Source organism: Oxyura jamaicensis, chromosome W (genome assembly GCF_011077185.1).
Source record: "Oxyura jamaicensis isolate SHBP4307 breed ruddy duck chromosome W, BPBGC_Ojam_1.0, whole genome shotgun sequence".
Taxonomy (NCBI): domain Eukaryota; kingdom Metazoa; phylum Chordata; class Aves; order Anseriformes; family Anatidae; genus Oxyura; species Oxyura jamaicensis.
Genome location: NC_048925.1, coordinates 301,042 through 314,212, shown reverse-complemented (window position 1 = coordinate 314,212; position 13,171 = coordinate 301,042). Strand labels below are relative to the sequence as shown.

The 13,171-nt window shown below is 37.7% G+C and overlaps 1 protein-coding gene across 1 annotated transcript in view; it reads right to left on the bottom strand.

Moving 5' to 3' along the window:
• LOC118155637 (nipped-B-like protein) overlaps positions 1-13,171 on the bottom strand; it is a 76,039-nt gene that overhangs the window by 49,090 nt on the left and 13,778 nt on the right. The window contains exon 3 of the mRNA XM_035309022.1: positions 7,144-8,631. Within this exon, the coding sequence (XP_035164913.1) occupies positions 7,144-8,631 (1,488 nt within the window). The remainder of the gene's footprint in view (positions 1-7,143; positions 8,632-13,171) is intronic.

Sequence of the window (13,171 nt, the reverse complement as noted above, 5' to 3'; positions counted from 1 at the left end):
AATGTGTTTGAGCAGTGGCATCCCCACACTAATTGTCCATGTCTCTTTGTATACATATGCAGCATCTGAGGAGAGTTAGCTTACATCCAGCCCCAGACAAGAGGGAAATTTGTATGTACGTATTTTAAGACAATTTCCACAGGCACAGGCCATTCACCAAAGGGCCTCAGAACCTGATTCTCCTAACACAAATGCTCAGTTTTAAGCACTATGGGTAAATTCATTGAAGTCAGCGCGACTACTCACAGAGCATAAAACCTACAGGAAATCTGGCCAAAGACACTGCAAGAAACAGCTATAAGTAAAGAAACAAAAGCTGCATTAAAATTCATATAGATGTTTAAAAGCCATATGCACCTACACCAACAAGAGTATTTTCTACAAATATATATTTAAGCCTTTCCGAATCTATTATGAAAAATATATTTAAAAACAGAATAATTAGTTAAATCACTTGGAGAGGAAATGAGAAAAGGAAACAAATCAGTAATGGATTGTATATCCAGCTTGGCAAGAGTTCCATGACGCAAGACACCTACTCAATTTCAAAACTATGTCTGAATGTTTCATGATGTTTCATGAATAAGGTTGTGATCGTTGCTTTGAGGAACTGCTAGAACAATTTGTTCTTTATTTTGCTTACACTGTGCACAAAGAATGTCTATGCAAGATGAACAGTGATTTATTTTAAGTAAGAAAACCATTAAAAATAAACAAACAAACAAAAAACCCTAAACAATAAACAGAAACCACAGGCTACTACTCTCCTATCTCCTAGGAATATCTATTCTTGCTTTCCTTATTGATTTTGTTCCTAGAGTAGAACAATACTCAATCTTTAAAAATAAGTCAATTGCTACGAGCTTAATTAGACATCAATGAAAAAATAAAAATGCAAGTACTCTAAATATTTGGAAAAATAACCATTTATTTCTCAGAAGTCCCAAGTTTGTTTGTTTGAGGGTTTTTGTTTGTTTGTTTGTTGTTGTTTTTTACATTCTCCAATGCTAAATTCAACTAATTGCTTGAACTGCACTCTCTCCAGTTACAAATATTTCAGGTGATGGTATAAGCTTCCCCTTTATTCTGTTTATTAAAAAATATGTAAGGAATTCTTTATTTGATAAGGGAATAGTAGAAAAGAGAAAAAAATGGAATTATTGTAAAGTTCTCTATAAGCCATCTTTAAAGATTTTGTATCTATCACAGTGTTCCCTGGAGCAAGACTGCTACATGTTTTCTTAGGTGCTGAAGATTATAAATACCCAAATCTAAAGAGTTTTACTCATGCAGTTATGCATGACTACATGTGTATCAAAAATTCTGATACACATGGAAAAGGACTGCACATCCTTTTTTGAATTCAAGGATATTATATACTGCAGGAGAGTCAAGAGTTTATATTTATTTTACTTTACCATTTATGTTATATTGAATAAGGGCCATCCAATCTTCACTAGAAACATCTTACTAAATTCATTCTTTTACAGCTCCATATTTTATTATAAATGTACTTATTTGTTCATAGTAGTAAAGAAATACTTAAGAGAATCCAGTTTATCACAAGAATTGTGTCACACAGCAACAAACATTAGGCTGTAAAAAACATGCCTTTTCAGTTTACAAGATCCTTTTCAAAAATTATTATAAGAATATATAACATAAAACCCCAAGAAAGCATCTACAAAAGCATGTATGATCACCTACAATTTTTCAATTTGTTTGATACATTTTCTAAAACTTGGTACCTCCCTTTCCTGCTTCCACTTTCATCAGCTGCATTTGCCTCTATTTTGCATGGCTTTTTAAATAGCAAAGGAGAAAGTAACTTTACTAAAAAATTAGTCTACAAGTTAATAAGAATGTAATAAGAATGCCCCCAGAAACTAGGCTTTCTGAAAAACTGTTGTGGTCATAGGAATAAATACATCCCTCTCCACCCCCCCCACCCCCACCCCCATGTTTTCCACATGAAGTAGAAAGAGTTCTACAAATACTTAGTGAATATAATTTTTCTTTACATATGGTTTTAAAAATGGAAAGGCATGGATATGATTCAAAAGTAAAGCATTTCTTTTTGTTCATAACTTCATGTGTGGTTTCAAGTTTGTAGAACAGCCTTTAACTTTAGCTAATGTTTTCTAAAATCTTCAGAAGTATCCAAGCTCACTTTGCCTTGAATTTGCAAGTCAAGTAGATCTCCCTGATTCAGATAGATGCATCCATTACCAGAATGCCTTCAAGAGAGGTTGAAGAGGAAGGAGGGGAAAAAAAAAGTAATAACATTATGGACTTTTATTGGATCTATTCAATATGGACAGCAACTATATTTTGACACAACAATCAGTGCCACCCATACAAAAACTTCAAACTAGCATAGGTCAGCTTTTCAGAATCAGAAAGGCTGTTCATACCATTAAATCAAAACCAACACTAATAAACTGTTACCTTGTCAGTAATGATTTATTTTTACTTTCCAAACTAGAGAAAACAGATGTACAGTTTACATTTTGGTGTGATTTCCTATGAACTAACCAGCCATCAAGATTCAAAAGCATTAAAAAAAAAAAAACCTCCAAATCCGAAATATCCCTCAGTGTGCAAATTTAACAATACACTTTCCACTGCACTTTCCCTTAAAAATGCTCCTGTATGTTGTTTATATTGTGCACTGAGTCCTTGGTGATGCAAGTCCCTTGTCCACTGGCTTCATACTCCTCCAAATAATTCTGTGCCCTGGACAAGTTTCAAGAACGGAAGGGGAATCACAAGGCAATGGCAGTCCTTTTCTCAAAGAGGAATTTAAGGCATGGGGAAGACACATAAGACTCATAAGAAAGAAGTTCGACTTTTATCTCAATACCATATCTTTAGCTGAAAAACACACAGCCAAGATGAATACTGACCAAAAATAATCCAAGTAGTAGTCCGTTTACTTCTGTGGCTTTCATTGTTCCTCTCCCACTCTACCTTAAAGTTTGTGGAAGGGTATACAGCTATAATATATATAAACCCTCTATCAAGCCCCTTAACCTCACCTTTTGACTACATTCATGAAGGGATAACTCTTGAGGATCAAGATGCATGGGCGCAGCTGCGCGTGTACCCCCTCAAGAGGATGGAGACTCAGCACCACTGCCAAAGGGACTGTGCCCACAGGAGTCTTTGCGGCAATGGATTTGGCGGGAGGAAGAGGAAGCATATCCTGTATCATTCCTTAGAACCTGCTTGAACACATCCTTCAAAATCATTTTTCCTCACCTACCCCAGTACTGGCACAAAAGGAAGGTTCCCAGACTTTGGCTAATAAAAGGAGAGGTTCAGCCTCCTTGTTTATATTCCAGTCCTCAGCTCTGGCTTTGAGAAATGAGACCCAGACAGGTTGGTTGGTCAGAGAAGAATCTGGACACAGCAACTGAATAAATCCCATGATGTAGCAGAGGTCATAACTGCCCACAGCTAAGCGGCACAGAATCAAAAATGATTTTATAATAGCACAAAATATTCCTAGAAGCAGGAACTGTGTTTTGAACTAACCCTATTTTAAATTGGATTTAATCTAAATCACAGCAATGATGTTGAATGTGATAAGGCCAGAAGACGTTTTATTGAAAGATGGATGGATGACAGGAAAATCAAAGGGCAAGAAATACAAGCATATAAGAGAAGGAAAGAAAAATCAAAATGTACTAAGCTACATGAAATATGAGAGATGGCAGAAGAAATGTAATAGTAATGCTAAAGGCAACACTAGAAAAGATGTTATATTCTATTAAGAAATATAAGATGAACTAAATAAAGAATGCTTATGAAAATTACATTTCCTGGTCCATTAAAATGTTTATAACTAAAAATATCACAGAGTAAAACAGTGAATAGTATTTCTTTTAATTGGAGTGAGGACACGAAATCACATGAATATTTTCTGTATCGGTCAGTTGTTGACAGGTAGACTCTGACTTATAAAAATATAGCTTGATGAATTATGAACCTTTTCAGACACTGGAGTTCACCTAATTATTTAGCATAATATATCATAAGTTATCAGGAACTTGGACAAAACACAGAAAACTAAAAATACACATGAAAAATATGAAGTTCAAAAGACACCTTCTCTAAAATCTGCCTGGCTGAACATTCAAAACTTGATTTGTAAGAGAAATGTAGGGAAATACTCCTATTTTCAGGATAAAAAGTAAATATCTAACAAGGAGGCTCACATTTTACCAAAAAAAAGAAAAAAAAAAGTAATACTCATCTTGAATTATTCAGTCTTTAAGACTCAACAGTCAGGTTAGTAGAGAATAGATTTAGACCAGTAAATTCACTATACCAATACCACTCTGTACACATGCACATAAACCATTATATATTCAGAAAGAGGATTTCTATATCATTTCTCATCAAATCACCTTTGAAATAAAACATTTCAATCTCACATTCATAAGTAATGAGATACCTGTAACTGCATTCATAAATAATCTTGTATACAGTTCAAATCCTCTCCACTGCCAATTGTTTTGTCTATTTTCAGACATGACAGCTCTGTAAACACTATGTAAGAAATTTAAATGCTTTAAATGACAAAATTTATAAAAGGAATACTGACCACTGAGTAACACTGATTTCACAATGTGAGATGATCTACTTCAGTTTGAAAATAAAGCCAAAATTATAATAAAAAAGAAATTATTGAAGAAAAGCAATCATATAAAAAAGCATTAACTCAGCAAAAGAGAAAAACAATCAAATATTAAACCTAACGAAGCTATATCTCATATTATCCTCTCAATATTACTAATTTAAATAAGTCAGCCTACTGTTTACCAGTTCCTTTCCTCTTTCCATATACACTGGACCCTAGAGACAGCAATGTCTGAATGTCTTCTAAAGACAGAACCTTTTTGTAAGTTTATTATCACGTAGCCTTGTCCTGGATTCAGCTGGGATAGAGCTAATTTTCTTCATAGGGGCTGGTATGTTGCCTTGTTTTGAATTTAGGACATACTAATGCTGATAACACACAGATGTTTTAATTGTTGCAGAGCAGTGCTCACACAGGGCCAAGGACTTTTCAGTTTCTCATACCACCCTGCCAGTGAGGAGGGTGGGGGTACACAAGGAGCTGGGAAGGGACAGAACCAGGACAACTGACCCAAACTGGTCAAAGGGATATTCCATGCCATGTGATGTCATGCTGAAAAATAAAACTGAGGGAGTTGAACAGGAGGGTTGCCTCTGCTTGGGGTCTGTCTGAACATCAGTAGGCAGATGGTGAGCAATTGCATTGTGCATCACTTGCTTTGTTTATTCTTTTTTGTTCTTATTATTCTTTGTTGCCTTTTTTCTTTTTTCTTTCCTCCTTCTTTCTTTTTCCCCCCCTCTTTCTTATTAAACTATCCTTATCTCAACCCATGAGTTCTTGGCACTTACCTCTTTAATTTTCTCCCCCATCCCACTGGGGGTGGGTGAGTGAGCAACCATCTGTGTGGTGCTTAGCTGCCTAACAGGTTAAACCACAGTGATCCTTCTAGCACCCAATGTAAGGCAATACAATGGAAGAAGTATTTGAGAAAGGGAAGAAAACAGTCCAAATCCTTCTTAAGGCTGTTTTTGCCATAAAACAACAACAACAAAAAAAAACCACAAGCTTTCTCAGGTATCACCCTAAGAGTCACCCAGATTAATGATGAATTAATCTTGATGGAACCAGGCAAGTGCAGCACTGATGTGACCAGAGGTGGCTTCAACATGCAATACTCCAACACCACACGCCATCTCTCCTGTCCAGAAGGACCATTATGACCAAAATCATAGACTAAAATGAACTTAATGAACATTTTAAATGGACATTTAAATGGACATTTTAAATGTTTGGCCCACAGACTAAGGGGATGATATGTGTTTGTGTATCAATGGATTTCCATCCATGGATGGTGGTAATTAATGAGAATGTATTGGAAAGTGTAAGACCTGAGCATGACATAGATGGTATGGAATAAGGGGTGGATATTGTCCTGGTTTCAGCTTGGATAGAGTTAATTTTCTACCAAGTAGATGGTATGGTGCCATATTTTGGATTTAGGATGACAATAATGCTGATTGTCATTTGCTAAAATTGTCATTGCTAAAACTGATGTTTTAGTTGCTGCAGAACAGTGCTTACGTTAAGTCAAGGACTTTTTAGCTTCTCATACTGTCCAGCTAGCAAGGAGGCTGGGGGTGCACAGGAAGCTGGGAGAAGACACAGCTAGGACAGCTGACCCAAACCAGCCAAAGGGATATTCCATACCATATGGCATCATGCTGAACAATAAAACAAAGGGGGGTTGGGTGGGGGGGCACCGTTGCTTGGGGGCTGGCTGGGCATCGGTGGGGAGCAACTTCATTGTGCATCACTTGCTTTGTTTATTTTATTTTGTTATTTTTTCCTTATTTTCTTTCTTGTTTTTCCTTTGTTATTAAACTGTCTTTATCTCAACCCATGAGTTCTTGCACTTCTCTTTTCAGTTTTTCTCCCCCATCCCACTGGAGGGTAGGGGAGTGAGTGAATAGCAGTGTGGTGTTTAGCTGCCTGCTGGTTTAAAACCACAACAAGCTTGAAGTGTAGAGACTCTGTAAAAGTGATGTATTTATAGTGTAAGAGAGGCAAATGGTATTTTTAAAATCTTTCCTTTTTGTATGATGTCAAAACATCTCTTGGCAAACCACATTTCAGTCCTAATTAAAAATATAAAAGAATCTTAGGGCTTGTCTAAGTAGCATATTCCACCTCTTCAGTTACACTGATTTCGTTAAAATAGTAACTGTCCCTTATATAGGCACACTTAAACCAGTTTAATTCATATGTATACTCATTGTATTTAACTAGATAAATTACCAGATTAGACTCATGTAGCTGAAAGTACAGCTTAAAACCATTTACGTATTCCCACATTAGGTACTTGCACCAAAACAAATCATTTCACTTCAAGATTTCCAGTAACAAGCCCTGAGACGAGTTTCACTTTGATTCCCTGAAATCACCACATAAGCAAGCATATAAATTGTCAAACATTTGTGTTTAATTTCTAACCACAGGAATAGCAAACTAAAAGAACAGGAGTGTACAATATATAATGCAATTAACAAAAATAGTCTTACCTTTATTAGATTTGGATGACTTGTTCTTGTTAGGTTTAAAACACGAGCCCCTTGATTTATCTTCTCTATCCTTAATAAATTTCTGCACATCATCCAAAGAAAGTTTCTGAAGGACAACTACAGGCTTAGCTCCTTTATTTAGATCTTCAGCTAGCCCAATCTTCTCTACTTTATCCTTCTGTTCACCTTTATATTCAGTTTTCCTCGACTCCTGAGTGACATTGCCGTCTTTATCACGCTTGATTTTTGGAATGACAAAATGTTTCAATGCACCAGATCTTGCCCCCAACAAGTAACTGGGAAACTCTGCTTTATTCTCAGCATGTGCTTTATTGCTATCAAGTTTACTCTTATTACCATCTGTCCTTCGTTCATCCTTGCTGTTGGGTGATTTAAAACCAGTTTTTTCAGGTCTTGATTTACTAAAGTCTCCTCTACCTTCCTGTTTAATACGAGGGCTGTCAGGTCTTGATTTCTGATCCCCAGAAGAAAACCTTTCCCTTGATTCACCAGACTCATGTCTATGTTTCCTTTCAAATTTCTCAGTTTTTGAACCATCAGGTTTAATACCATGCTTAGAATCATATTCATTTTTGTTTGAGGATCTCAAATACTCAGGCCTTCTAATCTTGGATGGATCCCCTCTGTATCTCTCTGACTCCCCCCTGTCCTCATATCTTTGTTTAAAGCTATCATGGTCACGCCTCAGTGTATCAGAAACCGAATGCCCATCAGGCCTTTGTTTTGCTGGATCTGATCTACTTTCAGATTTTATCCCTGAAGGATCAGATTTCACATCTGGTTTATGCCTAGGTATTTCAATTTTCTTATCTGACAATGGTTTACTCGAGTCTCTCCTATTATCATGTCTATGTTTTGGTGTTTCAGGCCTGCCTTCGCTCTTCTGTTTTGGTGTTTCAGGCCTCTGCCTTATTTCCTGTTTGCCATTATTTTGTTTTCCTTCATTTTGTTTCATCTCCATTTGCCTGCTCTCATTTTGTTTCGACTCTGTCTGTCTGTTCTCATTTTGTTTCAGCTCTGTTTGTTTGCTTTCATATTTAGTTTCTACCTGTTTGTTTTCATTGTGTGTACTTTCCAACCTTCTGTTCTCATTTTGCTCAAATTCCATTTGTCTGTTTTCATTTTGCTGGATATCTGTCTTTTGATCCTCAAAGTCTGCCTTTTTCCTAAAAATCTCAGGATGGTTTTCAGGTTTAAGAACTCCAACAGTGTCTTCTTGGGGAACACACACAAACCCATCATTATAATGCTTAATTTCTTCATTTTTTTTGAAGGCATCCAAATCCTGAGTTACTGTTGCCTGAGAGTCCGCTCTTCCTGCTTGCTGAAGATCAATACTAACCATCAATGCTGGCCTTGCCCCATTTCCTGCAGAACCTGTCTCCTGAGAAGCTGGTCTATTTCCTCCGGTAGTACTCCCAGCCTCCTGTGGTTTGTTTTCTTGTTTTCGCTTCTTCAGAGGCTTATCTGCAAATAGGAAAAAAAAAGAAAAAAAACACATAAATGATATATATAGAAAGAGATTGTGTCCAATCAAAAATATCCGTTCCCCTCCATCCCCAAAAATTAATCCCCATCAGCATGTATGTGCACACACATCAAAACTCATTCAATTTAAAAGCAAGAATAGAACTTCTCTAGCTAATACTTTTTAATGTATTCATAGACTATTGTTCATTGTCAGTCTACCACTGGTGCCAATTAATCATTTAAAAAAAACACCTTCAAAACACATGGTCAAAATCAAATCAAAGTCCCTGTAAAATTCCTAAGAGAACCATCTAATAAAGCAGCTGCAATATATAATGAGAAAACAAACAAACAAATTAAGACTGAAACAAAAATCTGCAAAGACACTGAAGGTGCACCTTCTTAACAGTTTTTTGATTAATACTACTGTAAAAGATTCTCCTTTTCAGATTTAGCCTCCTTTATTATATAATATAAGCAATTATCTGCAACAATTAAGGCAGAGGTTCTCCCTATATGGTTGAGCGCATCAGTTGGACATCATGCATATTATTGCCAGGGAACACAGGAACAATGTACAAAAATTATTAAACTAACTCCAACACTCCATGCTTCTCTTTAAAGCAGAGCAGTATACCAAGAGCTGGAGTCTATACCATAATACATATGTATCAGGTGGGGGGCCTCTATACACTTAAAATATTGAGTAATTTCCCTTTACAACCATAAAACTTTTCATGGATGAAAAAAGTTCAGTGATAATTTTCTGTAGTGTCAAGATCTTGACTCTGCAATAACCCTTTCAGTTTGTACTAAAAAAAAAATCAAGAGTAGAATACAGAAAAATAAAAAGTGAGGCAATTACACACACCTTGTAATTCAGTAGAATTCATAGAAATGAGAAGCACATTGAAATATAAAAAATAATATGTTCTGTCCATTTAAACTACAAGCTATTTATATTACCAATATGGTATTCTAAACTAAAATTAATTAATGCCATTAAAACGTAAAGTCCTACTTGCACTAAGGCTTATATTCTCATTTGTCAACTATCACTGTGTAATTTGTTTAACAAATAAATAATTACTTCCTCTGTAATCAGGGAATATGATTTTAAGTCTAAGGAATGACTAAACATAGGCTAGAAATTCTGGAGATCAATTGTCAAAATTTCTAGACCACAAATAGAATATGAGAAAAATAACTTATTTGGCGTCTAGATTTGTGGTGCCTTATCACCAGATGCAATTAGTGTCCTGGTTCCAGCTAGGATTGAGTTAATTTTCCTCCTAGTAGCTGGTAGAGTGCTGTGTTTTGGATTTAGGATGAAAAGAGTGTTGATAACATGCTGATGTTTTAATTGTTGCAGAGCAGTGCTTACACTAAGCCAAGGACTTTTCAGCTTCCTGCTCTGTCCTGCCAGCGGGCAGGCTGGAGGTGCAGCAGGAGGTGGAAGGAGACAGACCCAGGACAGCTGACCCCAACTGGCCAAAGGGGTATTCCATACCATCTGACGTCATGCTGAACAATATATAGGGGTGGCTAGCCGGGGTGGGGGGCTGGCTGCTCGGGGTTGGGCTGGGCATCGGTCAGCGGGTGGTGAGCAATTGCATTGTGCATCGCTTGTTTCGTATACATTATCATTAGTAGTACTATTATCATTTTTTTCCTGTCTTAATAAACTGTCTCTATCTCAACCCACAGGCTTCACTTTCCTGTTTCTCTCCCCCATCCCAGAAAGGGAGGGGGGAGGGTGAGCGAACAGCTGTGTGGTGTTTAGCTGCCAGCCAGGTTAAACCACAACTATTGGCCAACTCTCTTTTTTAGAAGCAGAAGTATAAGGAGGATGCAATCAAGGAAAAGATAAATAAACTCAGAGGAAAAAAAAATACAACTCAAATTGTAAACTAGAATTATAACATATGGTTATATGGTCTAATTTCATTTACTTGTAGATAGATTCTTTTTCAGAATAATGAAAACTTTGAAGGATCATCTCCAAAATTAACATTAGAACACAGTAACAAGTAGCAATATGGTCAATTCCAGTGATGCGAACAGGCTTTTTTTCCTCATCATTTTCATTTTCATATCTATTTGTATGTCTTTAACTTCCTAAAATTCCACAATTATATACAACATTTTAAAAAAGTCATGTATATATCTGATGGTGGATCCACCAGTAGCCTTTAAGACATTACTGTTACCACTTACCTGCCCAATTCCTTCAACTGAGGTTATCACCTGTAGCAGAAGGGAACATGCATTCACATTTCCCCAAGTGCATTTCATTGTCCAGTGCATAAGCTTAAGGAACTAGTGAAGATAGTTTGCATTAACCTACTGGGCTGAACAAGTGAGCTAAGAGCCAAACAAATGTTTCCTTCTGCTACCCCTACTATCAGGGCAAGGCCAATGGCCAGGAGCTGTGATGCCTTAAACTGCTGTAGCTGAATCAACCAAAACTCACCTTTCAGAGACCTCATGCTGAGGGTACCCTAGATTAAACAACCAAAACAATTCAGGTAGGACCAATTTTCACTCTTGAACTTCTGTAACTGACCAGGCTCAAAACACTGTTCATCTTCATCATCCAAAATGTCAACTTTTAAGTTGAAAACGCATGAACAGATGATCACATCGCAACTGGGCATATTCCCGCTAAACATACAGCTTTTTTGATGGACCTTCTTCATTTCTCTTGTCAACTGAATACTGAAGTTTTAGTATATTGTTATTACTATAACCTGTTGTATTCATGATAGCGATCCTCAGAACTAGACTTGATCATTACTGTTTTAACCCTATGAGATTTCTGTATATAGGATAATAAAGCTGGCCCGAGTATAGGAAAATATCAGATTGAAATAGGGCATAAAATGTATATTCTCACTATCATCACGGAGTATAATGAAAAAAAAAATCCATTGACTGAGAACAAAGCCTCTTTTTAAGTTGCCATGATAGCTAACGAAATATGAAAGATGAAATACACCATTGGGCTTCAAGGGCTTTGACAAATCTAACTATATGAGAACAATTAATAGAGTAAGGAGGAGAGAATAATTAACCTCTGCAAACAGATGCCTTCGTGTCTTCCCTTTTACAATCAAATATATGCAAGCTTGCATAAATCTACCTTAAAGGCACGAGTTCGAGGACCCCTCAGGGTCGCAGAACAGACCAGCTTAAGAACTTGAAAAATACCCATTCAAATAAACTTCATATCCTTCAAGGCATCAATATCCATCTTCGTCCATTTCATTCCACAGAGAGTAGAATTTCTTTTTATTATCAGGACCTAGGACTTCGTCAAAATATCAGACTAATGTTTTTCTTTCAAATCCCACAGACCTAGCTTCAAAGCCTGTCACAATTCTGAACAGGTATGCTGACAAAATCTTGAGACCAATAAAGCGTGATCGGGATTTTTTCACAGAATCACAGAATTGTAGGGATTGGAAGGGACCTCAAGAGAACATCATGTCCAACCTCCCTGCCAAAGCAGGTTCCCTAGAGCAGGTTGCCCAGATAGGCGTCCAGACGGGCCTTGAATATCTCCAGAGAAGGAGACTCCACAACTTCCCTGGGCAGCCTGTTCCAGTGCTCCTTCACCCTCACCGTGAAGAAGTTCTTTCTCATGTTGGTGCGGAACTTCCTGTGATCCATTTTTTGGCCATTGCCCCTTGTCCTGTCCCCACAAACCACTGAAAAGAGGTTGGCCAAATCCCTCTGTCTCACACACTTAAGGTATTTGTAAACATTCATAAGATCCCCTCTTAGTCTTCTTTTCTCAAGGATGAACAGAATCAGGTCTCTCAGCCTTTCCTCATAGGGAAGATACTCCACAGGCCCCGTATCATCTTTGTGGCCCTCCGCTGGACACTTTCCAGGAGATCCCTGTCTTTTTTGTAGCGGGGATCCAGAACTGGACATAGAACTCCAGGATTTGTGTGCGTTGATCCCACTCAGATGCTCCCGAACCACCCCTCATCAACCAGGGGGGAGCTCTCCATTTCCCAGACTCTTTCTCTTCCCTCCAGGGTCCAGGAGTCCTAGGGGGGAGTCTTTGAAGCAAAGACTGAAGCAAAGAAGGCATTCAGTATCTCCACCTTCTCAGCGTCCCCTGTTACCAGGACACTTCCCTCATTCAGCAGGGGACCCACATTACCTCTAGTCTTCCTTTTACTGGGAAGTAAAAAAAAAAGGAAAAGAAAAACACTTCTTATCATCTTTTAGCACCCCCCGCCTCGTCGGCTCCTCCACCACCTGCGTCAGAAAATTATCTTCAATGCATTGTAGGAACCATTTGGATTGTGCATGCCTGGCCAAGTTGCTTACCCAACAGATGTCTGGATAATTGAAGTCCCCCATCAGAACCCGGGATTGCGAGACTACTTCCAGCTGCTTGTAGAAGGCCTTGTCGACCTCTTCCTCCTGATAAGTGACCCCCACTACAATGTCACCCACACCAGCCCACCCCTTAATTCTCACCCACAAGCTCTCTGCTGCTTCATCTCCCTCCCCCAAGTGG